The following is a 19,907-nucleotide window of genomic DNA, read 5'->3' as shown; positions in this document are numbered from 1 at the left end:
GTCAGTGAGGAAGTACTTTGCTTATGAGCCAAGGCTTTGTATGCTCCTTTGGACACACACAGCCTAAAGGGGCAGCATTTAGCCCTGAAAGATGCAGACAACCGGTGTAAAAATACACACCCACGCAACACTTTACACCGTAGGTTAATGACAAAACTTACATTGTTTGTTTGCACACTCCACCACAGTTCCAGCCACCACAATGTCATTGTTACATTCTCGATGTCGCCCTTACACCCAATTGTTTGCTACGCTTGACGTGGAGGAGCTCTTGTGGGGCAACCCGACACGAAAATGAATCCCTCGGTGATTGCATTGAAAACAGCGTAGGGGGTGGTCAGAGATGGTCATCAATATAATGTCGCAAGACCTACACCACCCCCACACTCTGTGCTCGCTTATTGCAACGTCGTTATCAGGTGACTTAACGCCGTGACATCTTTGCCCCCCCGCCCCTCCTTTTGTGCACGTGCGCGCGATTGTGTTTGCGCGCGTCAACACCGACAGCTGTCCGGCGGCTGCGAGCTCACGGTGGCGATAGCCGACCACGTGGCGGTTGCGGCGGGCGAGCTGAACGTGCGACGAGGCCAGACGGTGGAGGTGCTGGAGCGTGCTGCGGAGCGGCCAGACTGGTGCCTCGTGCGCACCACGGACCGCACGCCGGCCGCCGAGGGCCTGGTGCCGTGCAGCACCCTGTGCATCGCTCACTCGCGCAGCAGCGTGGAGATGGAGGGCTTCTTCAACCACCGCGGTGAGAGCGAGCGCGGGCACCCCGAGCGCGAGCGCGGGCACCCCGAGCGCGAGCGCGAGCGCGGGCACCCCGAGCGCGAGCGCGGGCACCCCGAGCGCGAGCGCGCGCGCGCACGCACGCACACGGGGATCCCTCCCACGAGAGCCCGGAGTGCAGGTGGATGGGATTCGCTTGTCGAGGATCCGATGTTGGAACTGAATGACTAATCGGGGGGATATATATGTAGGCGGCAGTGGGTTTTGAAGTGCACGCCACTGTCGCTTGGACAGAGATTCTCAAATCCCATTCCTTGCTGTGGTTATTACATGTCATAAATTTTCAAGTTGTACATTGAATACCTTTGCAGATGAATACAATATTTAATTGGTGAGGGGGAGAGAGCAGTGGCACAGTACATTTCTCAGTAGCCCAGTTTATTTTTTTACTCTATCATTCATCAAATAAGCACAGTGTATTATCTGTAAATGACATATGAATTTGAGAATCATGACATCAGAGCGGTGGATGTGGGAATTTCCATCGACTGCTGTTTGAGAACGTATTGCTAAGAAGGCGGACGGCTAAAGCCCGACTCCTTTTTTTGACGTTCAGTTTGCTCCAGAGATGAAGCGCAGGGCCCTACTGGCCCATAAGCAATGGCCGGCTCCCCGGGGAGTTAAAAGATTGCCAGGCTGTACTCCTGCATAGATAAGTTAACACGGTGTGGGGGGGGGGAGGGGTGAAGGACTTTGTGCGTAGTTTTTGGAAGAAGACTTGTTGCAAAGGAGCACTCAATTTTCAATTAGCGTAGCCACGTTCTTCAGCATTCTTTGGCCAACGCCGGCAGTGTGAGGAGAATAAACGAACTGTATTCTGACATGCAACAGGTCCGCATGGCACTTGAGGCTTTGTGTGAAGATTGTGTTTTTTTTTCAGGAACGGGGCTGCATATACACAAGCCTTGTTTGAAGGCTCGAAAAAGCCACCACTAGGATTGATTTTCATACAAAAAAATTCCAACAGAAATGTTCTCTGTTTTCTCTCCATCACCTCTCTCTCCTGCATTACCACCCAAACACGTTTGACCGTTTTCCCACCTCATTCATTCGGGCACTCCCTCTCGCCTCCCTCGCATGGAGTTTTCTCTCAACTTTGCACCATTTAACATTTGCCGATTTCAACCCACACCCACGTAAACGACCACCCCTAAACGACGCCCTTGTTCACGTGCCTATTCCTATTGCACCCATCACGTGGGACCTGTTTGGCTACACCAGTATCCGAAGCGCCACGTCTTGCCCAAGGGCACCGGGGTGAGAACCGTGAGGCAACGTCACGTGCCCAAAGACTTCCAACCGGGCCTATTTGCCGCCACCTCACTGTGTATATGATGGTAGGCGTTTTAATGATGCACTGGTTTCTATAAACTGACATCAATGTTTACACTGAAAATATATGCTTTTAATTGTGGTTTGTGTATGAATCGGTTATTTATGATTCGTGCAAATTATATGCTGCGTCACATTGAGGCTAATGGAGTAAAATAGGCCAGTACAGATACGGGGACAAAAACAAACCAGACGAGATGGAATAGAAGACAAAAATAATCAACTCTTGCATCAAATTGTGATTACCAATCATGACAATTCCTGGACTTTGTGGGAAGCGCGAGTCTTTAAAATGTGTTTCGTGTTGGTAGATGTGGACATTTAATAGCTGCGCAAAACTTATTATTTAATACATGAAAGTCTTAATTGGTGTAGAGGGTCTTGCTGCTTGGTAAATTGACCGTTCGCATTTGGTCATTTCTCTGCACATGGGACAAAACCGGTTTGCCCGGAGAAAATCCATTACATGGGAGAGGACAAACACTCGGACTTTGGGTGGAAAAAACCGACTTGACATACTGACTTCCAGAGACACAAGGTCATTCATCACCAGGCCCCATGTCTGCACGATCCATCAACCCTGTCTCCAAAGGTTGTTGAGTAAGAGGTGTGCACCTCCACATACTTGTGCCCAAAGTGCAATGGACGCCTTCTGCCCCAGGTTTTGAGTCGTTTGCTATTTTACGCCCTGCTCCCACGCGCGAGGGGGGGGGCAGAGGGTTGCTCTGATTTACAACGTGGGGGGGGGGGGCGAAACACACATTTCTGTGCTTTCGGACTTGGATCGAGAAACACTTTTGGGTCAGCGTGACCACCGTGCGGCTCCAGAACAGTTCTAGACTGTTGAAGATAAGAGTGCATTGTTGGCCCAAAGGAGGGAATGGCGGGTGGGTGTGGAGTGGGGGGGAGAACGTGATGGTGGATGAGAGGCCCGAAGGGTGAGCGGGGGGGGGTCGCGTTTCCCCATCTGGCTGCGAGGACCGTGGTGCCCCGTGGCGACGACGGTGTGCGGGCAGCGGCAGCGGCGGCCTTATCCACCTTGGCTCCTCGTGAGGCACTTGTTGTCGCACAAGGGCGAGTTTTGGCAGACAGCGGAGTGACCGTTTAAATAAGAGTTGAGCGCCAATTTCGTACAGTCCGTGGGGAGGGGAAGGTGCTGCTCTGTGAAGCGTATTTTTTGTCCGTAAAATTGGGGTCCGTGGATTAAAAAAACGCAAGTCAAATCTGTTGTGAATAATATGAGTACATTTTACACACTCCAATTTTTTTGTTAATTGTGTAGAAATGTAAAGCTGTTTTTTTTTCCCTCTGTGTGTTAGAAAGTATATATTTGTTATTCGGGGCACAACCAGTTGCCTCACCGAGAACATTTCAGCTCCGTCTTTATGAGAACATTTTTTGTTATTAAATGTGCGTACAGTGCACATGGAAACCAAACCGACATATTTCTACGAAGTGACAAATGTTACGTCGACACGTCATTAATTATGAACCGTGAGTTCATGAATACGTAACACACTAGTTCACCAGGCGCGTTCACACCGCTTCATCCAGTGCACAACTGGCTCATGTGTTGAATTCGCTTTGCGTAAAAAAATCACCTGATGACTGTACAGTACTCGCCGTTGTCAAAGGATTTTCATCACGGCACGCCAAGCGCTCTGATCACCCAAAACCGCTGGCTCGCCGCAGTAACCAAAGAGGACTAAGAAAATTCACCGTTACATTTTCACGATTGGCTTCATTCATGCATTCACATACCAAAGAAACAAAGGTTTTTCATTTGGCCAAACAGGCTCTTGGGGCAAGCGCAGTTTGGCGAGCAATTTGTTGAGTCTGAGAGCATTTATTCGTTTGCTGTGGCCATCACACAATGCCTGACCACCGTCGTCTGCCCGGTCATGATGATGAGGTGTCGTCGTGATAGCTGCACATTTTTTGCAAAGCTGACATGTGTGGTAGGTCCAGGTCAAGTTCAGATAATGTTTGCCCTGGCGTGTTCAGACACAGATTGTACCGAGGTCAGCAGGATTGCGAAGCAAATTGTAAACTACTGATGCCAACAATATGCATATGAAAAACACGTGTGTACCCACCTATATACTCACACATGCATATTGATTTAAATGATGGCTTTTTAAAGTGAACCAACCCATTTACAGCCCATTTCCAGCTTAATTCTGGGATACATGAGTGTAATCAATGATTAAATCAGTGTAGCACTTTACCACCTATTATTCTATGCTATCTACATTGTCTCTAATGCAGACAAGAGTGACATTTCAAAAAAATGTGCAGATTGTGTCGTATGCAAACATCAATCCGTTCTAAGTGCATGACTCACGTGGTGTGTGTATCAGATCTCGGCCATCAAGCACTGGCAGTGACAGCTGTGTTGCAACCTGTGCTCTGACTTAAAAATCGATCAGACCAACAGCAGCCTCGATGCTTAATATTTGAACAGTCCTTGTGAACGGTGACCAGGTCTGTGTACCATAGCTTAACCGTGAGCCAAATCTGTAGACATGTTTAAACAATCATGGAGTCATCCTGCTTAATTATATTTTTTTTTCAATAAGGATTTTTCAAAGTTTCTCTTTCGTGTGATTGTATAGCGAGAATGTGTGCAGCTAATGGAGATGGTCTGGAAGGGACATATGATCATGAGGACAAGGGGTGACCAGAACAATTTACAGATTATTCAGTCTCTTTGTAAGTTTGGGTTATAGATTGATAATACATACTACGGTGCAGGAAAGCACAGAATGGCATGTAAGATAGATACAACTCAGGATAATATGGAAAATTTACTAAGAGTATTTACAAGATGTTTTAATTGTTCCATGAAATGCCATTGTTATTTTGACCATATAGCAGCCATTTTTGCAAGTGTGGACTTATAATGGTCATCTTGATCTGATGGATGTGTCAACGGGACAGTTCTAATTCATGTATTAATAATGGGATGGTTTTTAATTGATGAATTCTTGAACAGTATTTTAAATATATGGCCTTTGTAATGATTTTATTAGGATTGATGGCTTCAGTAATGCCATGTCTTGGGTTGCTTAAATAAATATTTTTTTTTTATTAACCAGGGCACAAGACACACCTCGCTATCAGTAACGCTACCTTAAATAATAATAGTAATAAAAAATACTTGTACTTGCAACGCGCCGCGCAGCGTTCGCTGGCTTTAGAAGAGAGTGGGAGATGGACTTGGAGGTCGGGGAGGAAGGTAGCAACCATTCGGCGAGCTGGCGCCACATTCCCCCACATCTTCCTGCGCTCCTCTGTGTGTGTACGTGCGTTGAACTTCTTTCGCACCGTACGTAGCCAACCGTGCTTATCGTAGGTGCGGTGGAAGGGACAAACGAACTAAACAGAAAAAAGCAGTTCTATGGAGAAATGAGTTTTCAATCCCTTTGATTTAAAAGTGCACAGCTTCAGTGGCGTTCTGGAAGGCTGCCGCAGAAGCGCACCTGGAGGCGCGCGATGCGGTGCCCGTCTTTGTTCGATGGCCCGCCAACAGCCGCTGGGAGGATGACCCGAGTTCGCGTGATGGTTTATGCCCCTTGACGATGTTATCGGCCAATTGTCGAGTGCTTACATGTGGGAGGAAACCGAAGCACCTGGAGAGAACCCACGCGTGCGAGGGGGCAACCACTCTCCGTCCCATACAGATGGAACAAATGCATATTAGTCCACACTTGCTGTGCCACCTCAACTGGCGAGTCAGTGTATGGCACCTCAACCCCCCACGGGAAGGGAGTTGCACAAAATGCGTGCGATCCGCCAATGGTCGCCTCCCCGAGGGCTGCCGTGCGCGGTCGATCCTGCGGCGCACGCTCGCGACAAGGGTGCTTGTGAGGACACCTCCTGTGTATTATTTTGAGACATTGTGATATCTAAATTGAGAGTGAAGGCCGTGGTGTTGTTGTTGTGCCTTCTTTTATCCGTTGCTGCCGTCGTGCATTTGCATGAAGAGCGTTTGTGTTGGTTTTCATTCCGTTCACGGGGTCATGAGAGAGGGGGGCGGGCGGGCGGGGGGACGGCGAGGTGGGGGGCAGGAGACAGAGAGAGAGAGGGGGGGGGAAGAGGAGGGAGCATTGGGGGGGGGGGAGGAGCAGTGTTGGTGAAGAGCTGCAGTGCACGTAGCAAACCTTCGCCCGCCCACCAGAGCACCGCCCCATTTGCCTGCACATGCTCAAAATGGCAGGTAGCTTGCGTGCCTCCGTGTGGCTGCGAGCGGAATGTGGTGATGTCCTCCTATAAGAGGGTGCGGCTGGTGGCACGGGCCGGGCAGGCATGACCGCGCAACGGAGCTCGCGCCGCCGGCCTGTCAGCGCGAGAGGACTTGCGGAATGAGGAGAGGACGTGCGCACGACTCTGTCGGCTGCTGCTGTTTCTGCCGCTCAGCGCTCGGCCAATTGTGTTGCCTCCGCAGAGGTGTGTGTCTGCGTGTCTGTGTGTGTGTGTTCTGTGTGTGTTTTGTGTGTGTGTTCTGTGTGTGTGTGTGCGCGCGCAGGGCACTCCTCTGGTGTGCACATGGACACGCGCGCGTGCACATTGGTGATGCCGGGCTGCCTCGCGATGCACGCTTTCACGCGCCCTCTCTCTCTCTCCCGCTCGCTCGCTCTCTCTTTTCGCTCCGTGGTGCAATCTCACGGGGCTCGGTCAAGGCCATGAGGCGTGCAGCAGCGGCGGCGACGGCTGCAGCAGCAGCTGGGCGATTGACAGCAGCAGATGCCGACTGCCAATCCAGCAAGCTTTCCTTTTCTGCTGCCTGCGTGACATTGTATCTTTATCTCCCGCGGCCCGGTTAATTCTGCGCTCACCGAGTCGCTGACCGGCTTGAGTGCTTCATCGTCAAGCTGGTCAACTGCCCGAATGAATGACTGGTTGGTTGGGTGGCGGTGGTGGTGTTGATGAAGCTTGTTTTGTCTCACTAATGGGGGTGTCACGCACCCCACTCATCGTTGTCATCATCATCTCCAAACAGAGTGCCCCGAAGGGGGCCATAGTTTGGTAGCCGAGTTGCCACGGTGGTTTTCTTCTATTAGTTTTGGCATTATAACAACCCTTGCTTGCTTCGCGCACAACAGGTTTTGAACTGTGTTTTTTTTTGCCCCACCGTATTTGATATTGCGTGCGATCGTAGTACCCGTGCTCTGATGTAAATTGGGTCGGAAATCATGCATAGGGTGCCGATTTGAAATCAACTTTCCCGTTGTTTACATTTTAACTGCGGTTGAGTAGTGTGCGTTGCGGATGGTTGTAAGCGTAATTATAGCTTAAAGGAAATCTCAAGGTTTAACGAATGCCCGCCAAATGTCAGACTTTTGTGCCTGCTGCTCAGAGTTGTTGAGAGAGAAAAAAAACAAGAATATGTTCTCATTGCGACACGAGCAGTAGCTGTGGATTTGGGGCTCGTGCTCAAAAAAATATGAAACGAGAGTTGGGCATAAACTCAAAAAGTTTCGTGCCAGTTCAAATATCTGCAAGACCTCTTAATATTCCACGCAAATTTATAATTCTCAAAAGTTATAGTACAATAAAAAAAAAATCTTCTCTCAAACTTAACGAGGCGTTAACATTCATCGACACGTCTGAAAAGTATTGCTTGGACTTGAGAGTCGTTAAATGAGCTCGCCTCTTAAGGACAAACTGCAGCAGGTAAAGAGAATAAATGAACTGCGGTGGTGACGGCATTGCGAATAGAACCGCCGTCGGCATTTTAAGCGACCTTACAGAACTGGAGTTTTGGGTTTTGAGATGTTAATTTGAAAGTTTGCCACCTTTCAAGAAGAGTGCAGTTTGGTCGGGGTGTGTGATCTGTCTTTTTATTTAGGTCCTGTGCCTGCGTGTGGTTAACATCTGTGTGTGGGCACCGACTTGTAACTCGTTTGTGTGTTTATTTATTTTTATCTTCATACGTATTCTGCTACGTTGTGAGGGATTTTAATTGATGCTGGAGAAACATATTTTGGTTGATGATGAATCCTCACGCGGCTAAGAATGATTACCTCGTAAGAACGGGATTTGCTTTCTGAAACGGCACATTTTCCCGTCGCTTCTCAACGTGACCCTCTTGAACACGCGTCATTACCGAATCGCCTTCCGTCTTTTAAGTTGCAAATGAACAAAAATGGGTCGTTTGGTGAAGTGTTTATTATCTTGGTTGTAAGAATGCTTTTTTACGCTTCAGAAATGTCCAAATCTATTCACTGAAAACACGATCACCTAATTGCATAAAGAAGCCCGCCCTGTCAGACCGCTAATGGCTTAGTTACTTGCATCAGCATGCAGTGCGTGTAAATGCGAGATGCATTTTGCCTGTTTCAATTTCACATCACGAGTGCGATCTGGCCGTGATTGAAGCGACTGAAGCTCTTACTTCACCGAAACATTTCAGAATGTGTGGTGCCTCTTCAGGGTGCCCTGCAATGGCAGCTGTTGGTTGAAAACATATTTATAGTGTCGCCAGGTTTTTTTTAGATGCGTATTTCACTCGTGTATTTTACTGAGAGACTATCATCGAATGATGTTCTAACCATTACAAAAAAAATGTAGATTTGTTTTTGTACAAATCAGGGACGGGCTGTTCGAAAAATATAAAATATATATGGATGCTATGTCAGCGTGCATTTATGGTTGGCAACAAAGCAAGGGAAATGAAATGACGCGGTGAAAGGAAAAATTACGTGCGAATCAATTATTTTTGGAACCAGTGGGATCGCTATAAGATTTATTAATTACAATTTTTGTTTGTTTTTACATTGTTCTCATGCGATGTCTTGCCTCTTGTTGAGCGATGGCTTCGCGTCTGAACCCCTGAGCACAACCAATGTTATGCAAGGAATAACGTGAGCTTTGATGACCCCAGTGGCAGGGGTCTGTGATGCTCTCACACTGGGTCTAAATAATACACCAACAGCAGCCGCTTAGGAAGCACGTTACGCGGTGGACGCGCTGAGTAATGAGGGGCTGGGATGCAGTGATTATTCATTTACCGAATAATTGGAAACTGGTGTAATGAACTAGGTGCAGCTGTATAGACTGCACACGACACTTAAGGGTGGATATGTAGAGCATTCATACCAGAGGATTCATATACAGAAGCATCTCAACATCTTGAAAAAGTGAGATGTTTTGGCGACAACAAGGAGATGGTCGTTGTCAGTCTGATTATTTTAACGACCGTCAGTCATTCTAATGATGTTCAGCATTGCCAGCTGTCCCGGTTTTCCCAGGATCGTGTTCGTTTTCAGATTTCACTATCCTGGGAAATCTCTCAATCTTCCCGGGACATTGGAAGTCCTGGTTTTGTCAGTCGCAGAATAATAATAATACTACACCAGTCAATCTCGATTTGAAGCTTTCGTGACTGCAGGAATCCATACTCTTTGGTTCTTTCGGTAAAGTCACGTAGGTATAAAATAAAATAAATCACGAAACGTCGTGATATAAAATAAAATAAATCACGAAGTTTCGTGATTTATTTTATTTTATACCTACGTGACTTTACCGAAAGAACCAAAGAGAATACACCACTCAAGACGATAAATTGACGATTAGATCTGACCTCTTGTGGTATTGTGAGATATTCTCCCTATTCCCATGATGCGGCCTGGTTTTTTGTACCTTAGAGGTGGCACCTCTGATTAGCACGGTTGGCTACGTACGTTGCAAAAGAAGTTCAACATCCATACATAACAACCGTGATGATGACTTTGTTTACATCATCAGTCAGATGACGAATTCCACCCCCTGACCCCACCTTGTTCCCACCTCACTTCAGCGGTCCTTATTTAAGGCCATTGGAGCTAACTTTACGCATGTATTTATTACACTTGTTTACCCAGGAAAGCCTCACTGAGTCCCAAGACTCTTTTTCAGCAGGGCCCTGCCAAGTTTTTTGCAGTAAGGGGTAATGGTTTCCGTGTGTGACTTAGTTTCATAACTAATTAATTTGCGAATCATTTTTCTAATTTGGACCATCACACGGGCACACAATGGTCTACTCTACTTCGAAAGATGTCGCAACATCTCTTAACGTCTACTGTTAAACAATGTATACACCCGCAGCATTAACCAGGGCAGACTTTCGAGTACGAATCACGACCGCCCCCCCCCCCCCGTATCAGGTGGTGAACGTCCAGTGCCACTGCCCCGATGTTGGTAGCGGGGAATTTCAGACTGAAGACGAATGTTATCCCCCTTGCAGTCGAGTAAATGTCTCGCTCGTTGAGGCCGCTGTTTCTCAACGTGGTACCGTGAGATTTCGTATTCCCAGCCACCCTATGCAAACTTGCACAGGTATTGTGTGCATGCAACATGTGCATCGCACGTCTCATCCATCACAGCCTACAGATTTGCACAACGATTCGCGTGTCAGACTTCAGGCTATTGCATAGGTTTCAGTGGGCACAGTCTTCAGCGTTTGTTTCCACTGAGATCTGAGAATATTTACTGCCCCACCCCTAGCAAAGGAGACAGGAACAGAGATGCTAATCTCCGTAAAGACACATTTACGTATTGTGCCTAATTATTTTAGTTGTAAGTTGTGGAACTCAGGCCCAGTAATCACTTGCTGGCACAGTGGACATGCTTTATGACTGAATGTAAACAACGCTAATAGCCGCAGGACATCTTCAAAGCTTAGTTGCTTAGGCTTGTTGCAAAAACAAATGCCACCGGATATCCAAGTAGAAATTTAGTTTATGCATACACCGCACATGTTCAGCACATAAACAACACAAACTCTAATAGCATATGTATGGTCTTTTAGGGAAAATGTTGTTCACGATCAATTATAAAGTTCAACACTATGTGTCAAAAGGCTGGTAGAATTAGCATCATCACCGGATGCATTGGTCACTGAATTGACCCATGTGAGACCCGGGCCTGGTTTAGATACGCTTATCCACTGGTATGTCTGACCAGAAATTTAACTCAAAGTTGTCAATATCACAGTAGGAAGGATTTACGATGTTACCACTTTCTGCAAACACAGGTTGCTGGATTAAATTTTGTCGCATTTCAGAGTCCTGAAATTATTCAGCAGAGCGACACCGAGTGCCAGCACCCTTCCAGGAAGTTGTGAACTTATATATTTGGCCAAACACACCAAGTTCATGCAGATGAGAGGACGCTATTCAACGGTCCGCACAGCATGGTACTTTAGCCCATAAAATCTGTAAACCACCAAGCCCTGCCTTCCAAAATCTCTGAATTGCAGGCATGCACCACCGTAACCTGGAATTAAAATGACAACTGCATGGTTTGTTATCGGTGTGTGTAGTATTTGAATGTTTTTTTTTTATAAATCAACAATGCTAAGCAACATGATACCATAATTATGACCCAGCCCAAGCAGTTAGTGTAAATATTTGTAGAGTTAAATGTAGATTGATAGACTTATATGGCACACACACACAGGTAATGCGTTTATCCGGTATTACACATACGCTTGTGCACACAGACATAAACACAGAGATAAGACAGCTCAACCCACGCACACGCAAAGCATGTGTAGCATATACAGCAGTAGCCTTATTCGACTTGTGAACACAAAGGTCCCCTATATAGCCTTCAACAGTCTGTTGGGACAAGTGTTGTTCGCATGCACCTATTAAGGCTTGCACCGTACACACAGCAACAGATACTCATGTTAATGGTGAGTTGACCTCGGGAAGGGGCCTAGGACCCGTTTAGATATTCGTCACTGATGTTGTCCGAGTGAGAATTAAACTCAGGTCAGTTTTATAGTGCAGTGCGGTAATTACTACTCTACAGCTCCCAACTGTTTATGTGTGCACGTGCACATGTATTAATGCATATGTATACATGCATACACAAAAATACAGGTAGCTACAGATGCCACGCGTCCTGGTATAACTGGGACAGTCTCAGTTTAAGAAATGTTATCCTGATGTCCCGAAGCGTTTGTGACAATCGTGGTTTTCTCCCAGTTTAACATTTTCTGACCTCATGTCTCACTCACGATCGGGGAAAACAGGGTTGGGGCTACCTGGGTTGTGGGTTGGGTTGGCATAGAGGTAGGCAGGGCCTATGAGCAGTGGCGGGATATATTAACTACCTTGCATGGTATACAGGAGATCGTGGGTTCGATCTCAGACACTGACGCCTGTATATTTGGAGTTGGCATGTCCTCCCCGTGGTCGTGTGGATTTTTGTTTGGGTCCTCCGGTTTAGAAAAATGAGACTCCACTTTGTTGATGTTTCAGTTGTGGCCAGGTCGTTTATAAAAAAAAAGAGGTATCTAGTTCAGTGGGCCTTACCTGGTAAAATAAAAATTAGTTTAGCTTTTAAGAGGGAAAATATTAGAGCAGGGAGGCCATTCACTTTGAAAGGCATGGCTAATGATTTAATTATCACAATCTTGTCGAGGTGTCTGTGGTGCTGGAGGAGAAGAGAGGCTGATCCTCCAAGACATTTGGTAGCTTTTAAAGTGTGTATTAGTGCTAACGTGCACCAATACCACTCTCAGTTGGGTGCGCTGCATGCCAAATCATAGGCTCTGCTGGATAATTTAATATTACATGGACTTCAAACACTGGGCCAGGGTTGGGGCCTTTGATACAGATGCCTGTTTAGAAGTGCAATACTGCACGAGGTTGGAGTTCCTTGTTAAGCTGTGGTTAAACATCATTGCAGCACTGAGCGAGAGGCTCTATTGAAGCCCCAGCTCCCCAGTTGGGGTAGGATGGCCGTCGCACCTCCGATTAGCTAAAAAAAATGGGTGAAGACGCTCCTTGAGAAGGTGTTGAGAAGTCTCGACGTTTTTTTCCAGAGGTTGCCACCACCACCACCACCACCACGAAAAACGTGTCTAGAAAGGATGCCTCACTGTGTCCTTGACGCCGATCACACATCTGGCGTTCTCTCATTTAAACGCTGCCCCGTAAAAAGACACATGTAAAAATAATAATAGCCGACTGCTGCTGTTGCATTATTAATAATTACAGCTTATTTTTAGCGCCTTTCATTCATTTCTAAAGGCTGTTTACATCCGTGAACAATGGGAACGGTTTGGCTAAGAAGTTTCTAAGTTATAAATAGGAGAGATACCTTCTGAAAGAGAAATGTTTTTAGGCAGGACTCCCTGACAGCCTTTGGCAGAGAGTCCCACAGTCCGGGTGCCCAGACATCGCCCATGAGACTTGGGCTTTGTTCTTGGGATGCAGAGGAGAGATCCCTCATTGTGTATCTATACATTAAGATTTCAAGCTTTCGTGACTGCAGGGATTCATATTCTTGGTTCTTTCGGTAAAGTCACGTAGAAGGGAAACATTAAAATAATACAAAAATAAAACAATAACATTCTCACGACGTTTCGACTGCAACACAAGCAACGCTGAGCCATTCTAGATTTGATTCACAAACCGTAGCTCTCCATAACAAAGGCTCACCCTCTTAAGCCTCACCTTACCATATTAATAAAAAGTATGCGGCCCTTGCCCCACCACCTTCTCCAACCATTATATAAACGGAGTGGTAGCTCCTGCAATCTCTCATTTACTTGATACAGCTGTCGTGGCTGTGACGGTTCCACCTGAAGACGGAAGCTTGTGTTGCCTCCGAAACGTCGTGATTTTTATTTTATTTAACTTTTATAAATTTGAATGTTTTACCTACGTGACTTTACCGAAAAAACCTAAGAATATGAACGCTGAGCCAGCGTTGCACCGGCCAGATTAAGACGAAGCAACGTTTTTGCACAGCGCCAATGTCCCCCTCTTGACCAAGCGACTCAACGTCGCGCCCCCCCCCCCCCCCCCCCCGTTCACAGCCGTCACAGGGGAAAGGTGGCCATTGGCAAGTAACCAATTCTTTGCATCGCATTCGCAGCTGATCCCGAGCCACACTTATTCCGCCTGGGGGGGTCGAAGTATTGAGTCAGAAATTACCTTCGGGGTTGCGTAATACACCCAGCAGTGATTACCACATTGGTCACTTTGGAGACTTAACTGAGTTTCCAGTGGGCATGGTGCCACACCGCTCTGAGACACAAGTGGCACGTACAGCCCAGCGTGCACTCATTTCCAGTGGTCACTGTCGATTTCAAAGATGTTTTCTCCACTCTGGAATTTTCCACAGCCTTGGTGTTATGTTCTCACGCTGTAAAGTTATCATAGAAATGCTTGCGGTGAATATGTCTGTGCCATAACCGTGCGTCGTTGTGTCCGTGACGGACGCGCCCGCCCTTTAGGCTCTCGTTCATGGCTGGTGTCTGCCATGAAGGAGGGCCATAGGCTAATATGTCACTTATTGTTTAGTCTTTTTCCTCTTTGGGTCTGTGCCATGGACTATTTTTGATCTTTCCGTGTGCACCGCTGGTAGTGCTGTATCACACACAAAAAAGGTGCCCATTAGGGTTCGATCATCTTGCGTTTGTGCGCATTCTTCTTGGTCAGCTGCAGCTTTCGCGATGAGATTTCGTCATCCTCCATACGCCATGAAATGTGCCCTATCCAAAGTCACCTATGATGCCTCCGCTTGCCGCTTTGAGGCCTAATATGTCTCCGCCGTTCCTTCAAACATTTAGGAACAAGTCCTGGAGTCAAGTTTTCAGGAATTAGTTTTGCCTCCTTGAGTCATCGTCGTTGTCGTCGCACACAGGCCGTTTGTGCAATCGTTTGAACTTTGTGTTTATATGATGCGTAGCCAAACTGCGTTTAAATATAGGAATGGAAACTAATTTGAGCCGCCTGACGTTGGACGCTGCACTCCTGTGGTGCGTTGGCAATGGAGGCTCTAAGGGGTGGCGCTCCGTCCGCTTCTTTGCCTCTTTCTCAACTACCAGACTAACATTATTGACGGTCCTTATAGTATGTTTTTAAAGGGTGGGGTATGGACAGAAACATGCCTGTGTGTCGTGACACCATTGGCTAGCGCTGTAACTATTCGCTGGCCCTCACAATTCGATTAACAGGCACGATTTGGGATTGTGAGGTTTTGTCTTATAAGTCGATTCTTGTCATTTCTTCGTGGTAGATTTTAGCACGTATGTTGGCTGTAGCAGTCACGAGAACCAATCGCATTCAACATGCACACGAATCTAAATCGATTCTTCCATACAAGTGTTTTTTTTCTGAGCAAGTCGTGTGCTTATGGATCATTGTTTATTGAACTGATGTAACGTTACAGGATTACCATCAAACCGCTGTTGAATGAGCTCGGATTACAGTCTTGTTTCTGGTCTCCATCCTAAGAAAAGTATTTGTAAACATTGAACAGATGGCCTTAAACGTAAAGTAACAATAAACTAAACGCATTTGTCAATAACACTGTGGCCTTAAAAGGAAAACATATATAATAGTAAATTTGGGGCAATGGCCGATCATCTATCAAGAGAAGGGCTTTGTTGTTATGTATACGTGTGTACCACTGCCAACACAGCATCACCAACTAATTTGTTCAATACATAGTAGCTTTGACAATTATGGAAGCCATGATATACTATCGTCATAACATTCAAGATTTATACCTAATGTTAAGCTTACATTGATGTATATTTTTTATGGCAACTTTTTTGAGACATCCTCTTGTCAGTGTATTGACTCAAACTTTCATGGGGGGTAATATTAGATTTACTTTAATGCCGGTGGAGTAACTGTTGAAAAACCACTTCGCAGGTGCGAGTCAGAACATCATCATCATCAGCAGCCACGATCTATCCACTGCTCTATGAAGGCCTCCTCGCGCCATCATTACCAACCCTCACATTCTTGCGATGTCACAGTCCACCAAGCTAATCTAACCGTTCCATCTGGTCGTCCTCTCGGACACGCTGTCTTCTTTGGCCGCCCGTCTAATTCTCACAACTTGCACTGCACAGCTCTGCTGCTGTGTATTTATTTCTGCCTTGCCTCGGTCGTTATATATTTAGCCGTGGCTCGACTGTAGTAATATTAGGGCCGTTGCCGTCCTCTTGGATGGGCGACCTGGCCTCGTTTTTATGGCTGTGACTCTGGGCTGACGCGCAGGAGAAGTTGCGCGTTCACTCTTGTGGCGCACAGCCAGGTGAAAACAAACGACGACAAAATATTTATTAGAATTTTTTTTTATCTAATTAGTTTTTTTGGAAAACATTCATAAATTAAGCAACAACATAAAATGTCCTCATCTGTACACATTGAACCTCTGCCAGGGAATATTTTCTTACTCCACAATTGAACAAAGTTTTAGTTGCGGAAATTAGTCTTTTCTTCGCACTTTTTGGCTCTCACCGGTTATGCATGGCGACACGAATGTTCTGTTTATACACTGGGAATGGGTCTACATGTGTTAATGTGGTTTGTCTGGCACGTGTGTGTGTGCGTGCGCGCGTGCATTTGTGTCTGCGCGGATTTGTCGTCTGCGTGCGTAGACTCCCTGTCGGCGTCGAGTGGCGACGCTAGCCCCTCCACGGGCTCCCTGCATCCCCACCCCCTGGTGCCGCCCCTCCAGAGCTCGCCGGGACCCAAGAGGCCTGGGAACACCCTGCGCAAGTGGCTGACCAGTCCTGTCCGCAGGTAACCGTGGCACACCTGCATAGGGGGGGGATCAGACTGGTTTCTCTCCTTTACAACTCCTCCTCGTCTTCTTCTTGTCATACGGCTGCCGATGTAGATGCAGAGCAACAATTACCATCTCACATTCAGGTGGTCAAGCCAGACAACCACGGAGGGCATCATCGCTGTGATGTCTCCTTCGTATTTGTGGATCGGGCATTGCGTCATTATATGTTCTATGGTTTGTTCTGGATGACCACAGTCACCAAGAATGTGCAAATACATTTCAGAAGATTAGATTGAGTGTAGCCCATGTGTATATTTCTTTCAAATTATTCGATACATTTTATAGTTTTAATATGCTTTCAACTATTAAGAAAAGGAGAAGTAATGGGCATTGGCAGGACATGTCACGGAACATGTCACGAGAATTGATGATGGCGGAAGATCAACAGTAGTGATGGATTAGCAGCCATGAAATGGAACACGTCTGAGTGGACGTCCATCGGGGAGATGGAGCGATGATTTCATCTCAAGTGAAGGTGTTGGCTGGATTGCCGCTTCGCATAACCGTGAGAGATGGCGACGGCTGGAGGAGGCTTTATACAGCTGCAGATTGATAATGGCTAATGACCATGATGGAGTAGATATTGGATTTTTTTTTTTTATAAACTCATGTCCTCATGCTTTCAGATACTTTTGATTGGATGCTGACAATAGCAGTGCTCTTAGGCTTTTTGCAAACACTGATAAGAAAATGTTGAAATAAAATAACATTGTTGTCGAGCATTTTACGGAAATAAACTCCCAGGGCGGTTCATATAATAAACAACAAGAGATTAAATAACGATGACGCATTTTGTTTCATGCCCATTAGCACATTATCCGTACGTGTTCAGGCAAGGCAAGACACAGCACACATGGTACACACGTGAGCGTGAGTTTCCCTTGTCGTATTAAAGCTGCGAAAGGCGCAGCTGCGCTGTGGCGTCGAATACAGACACGGCTCACGCGCGTTTAGCATTGGTAATGAGAGCGACGGTGGAAGGCGCCGAGGGAACAGTCGTAACACTACTGCAGGGCCTTCCTGAGATTGCTATTCAGTTCCGGGTGCCAGTGATTGACTAATAATTGTAATGGGTAGACCAAGGTGGCCGGGCATTGTGCTGGCGGCCCATGTATCACGGGAGTGTTGGTTTGATTTTGTTTCTAATGGGACCTTTATCCTTGGAGATGTCCACTTCTTGCGGTCCTCAGATTTCTGGTGTAAGAGTATTAGGAGGGCCTCTTAGGCTAGCTATTATCTTGTGGCCAATAGGGGCTTTCTATAAGGGTCATGAGGGTGTTTCTCTCTCATCCAATGAGATTGTCCGTGGCTTTTTGAAGGAGGTGCAGCTTAAAGGGTCCATGTTGTAGGGAGTCTGTTATCGCTGGGACCTACCCTCTAGTTCTGGATGCTTTGCGTGACAAGTTTATCTGAGGCTCAACATCAGTTAATCATTTGAAACTATAACTTAAAAGTGGCATTGAATGAGCTGATTGGTGAGTACGTGTTTGAAACATCCACGCACAAGGATACAATAGGAAATGGGCCTACGTTGTACACTCATTTTTTAAAAGTAAAAATGTAGGCGAATGGATTGGTCAACAATGCTGCATGAAATCGTCAACTCTTGGTTATATAATAAAAAATAAATAATGCAAATTCAAATGCAAATTATATTATTATTTCTTTTCGGCTAATGGGGCCAACAAAACTATACAAACAATGCAGATTGATCACATTTCTGGGGGATTGGAGTGAATAATCACATGATTCTACGAAGTATATCTTTCCCATCAAGTGCCCCTTGCTGCTGTTCATGCTCGTGCGCGTGCGTGTACGTGCATGTGCGTGTACGTGCATTTGCGTGTACGTGCATGTGCGTGTACGTGCGTGTGCGTGTGCGTGTTCGTGCGTGTGCGTGTAAGTGCGTGTACGTGCGTGTGCGTGTACGCGCACGTGCGTGCGTGTGCGTGCGTGTGCGTGCGTGTGCGTGCATGTGCGTGCGTGTGCATGTGCGTGCGCGTGCATGTGCGTGTGCGTGCATGTGCGTGTACGTGCATGTGCGTGCGTGCATGTGCGTGCGTGGGGAGCAGTGGCACAGCGGCTTGCCACGCTGCACTACGAACCCAGCAACACCATGCGGTACCGGCGGCGATTATCTCAACCAGTTCTGGGCCTCCCCTAGGTTGACTCGGCCTCAAATGAGCACCTGGTGCGATGTGTAAACAGCAGCACTGGGGAAATCAAAGGCAAGCCGGGCATGGCATTGGCCACACACCTCCCTCGTGTGCCGTGACGGCCTTCAAAGTTGCTCGTTAACAGCACTTGCCTCAACAGTGTATGTAAAGGCTACACGGGGAATGTGCGTACGGGCATGTGTGCAGGCTCAGCAGCGGCAAGGCGGAGGCCGGCTCGCACCAGACCAAGAAGCTGACGGCGCACAAGCACAACAAGAAGGGCGGCCGCAAGAGCGTGGACCTGGGGGCCGCGCGTGACGCCGAGGATGGGGCGCTGGTCGCATCGTCCGCCACCCCGCTCGAAGACGCGCACGACGAGGTGAGGGGATTGTCGGCACAAGTCGCCCGCTGACTTTGTTCAGCAGTCACGACTAAGCTCCTTGACGGGGCATTTGTCATTATCAGAGTCGTCATTGGGCCTGTAATAATTATCCCCCTTGTGAGTCAAGGAGTTGTTATGATTCGGGATTGCGATTCAATTCAAGCATACTTTTAAATATATGTATGTTCCATGATTTAGTGCGGCCTCCGTGGCCCAATCAAATGAATTGCATACAACACGTAATAATAAAATTCTCAGTTATCAAACGCCTGATTTATTGCGGGTACTGTCAGCATGAGAATCGGTTTTAGTTGATGAATCGATGCTTCGTTAAAATGCCTAGCCGTCATCGTCACCACTGGTACGTCATCCTTGTCATTTGTCATCAGTGTCCTGAGATGCAGTCTCATTGAGAAGCTTTGTGAATTCAAATTGTACTGGTTTTTTTATTAAATCATCACCCACGGTAACGTGTTTTGGGATAGATCGCGTTAACGTGTCTGTACACCCACGTCCAACCGACATCCAATTGGTTAAGGTTTGTCGACACATTTACACTTACGCGATCGAACCCAAAAAACGTTCTCATGATTAATATTGATCGCAAAAGGCTTACGTGTTAAATAAATCATCACCGTCATCATACATTGTATTTGTTAGTGCCT

The 19,907-nt window shown here is 46.8% G+C and overlaps 1 protein-coding gene across 3 annotated transcripts in view; it reads left to right on the top strand.

Moving 5' to 3' along the window:
• Positions 1-19,907, top strand: part of LOC144939525 (triple functional domain protein-like) — a 182,936-nt gene that overhangs the window by 122,374 nt on the left and 40,655 nt on the right. For all 3 annotated transcript variants that reach the window (XM_078866706.1, XM_078866705.1, XM_078866707.1), the window contains exons 36-38: positions 508-751; positions 16,514-16,658; positions 19,068-19,239. In XM_078866706.1, coding sequence (XP_078722832.1) covers positions 508-751; positions 16,514-16,658; positions 19,068-19,239 — 561 coding nt within the window. The remainder of the gene's footprint in view (positions 1-507; positions 752-16,513; positions 16,659-19,067; positions 19,240-19,907) is intronic.

The sequence above is a fragment of the Lampetra fluviatilis genome, chromosome 2 (genome assembly GCF_964198595.1).
Source record: "Lampetra fluviatilis chromosome 2, kcLamFluv1.1, whole genome shotgun sequence".
Classification (NCBI taxonomy): domain Eukaryota; kingdom Metazoa; phylum Chordata; class Hyperoartia; order Petromyzontiformes; family Petromyzontidae; genus Lampetra; species Lampetra fluviatilis.
The sequence above is the reverse complement of the archived record's forward strand: the minus strand, read 5'-3'. Positions and strand labels throughout refer to the sequence as shown.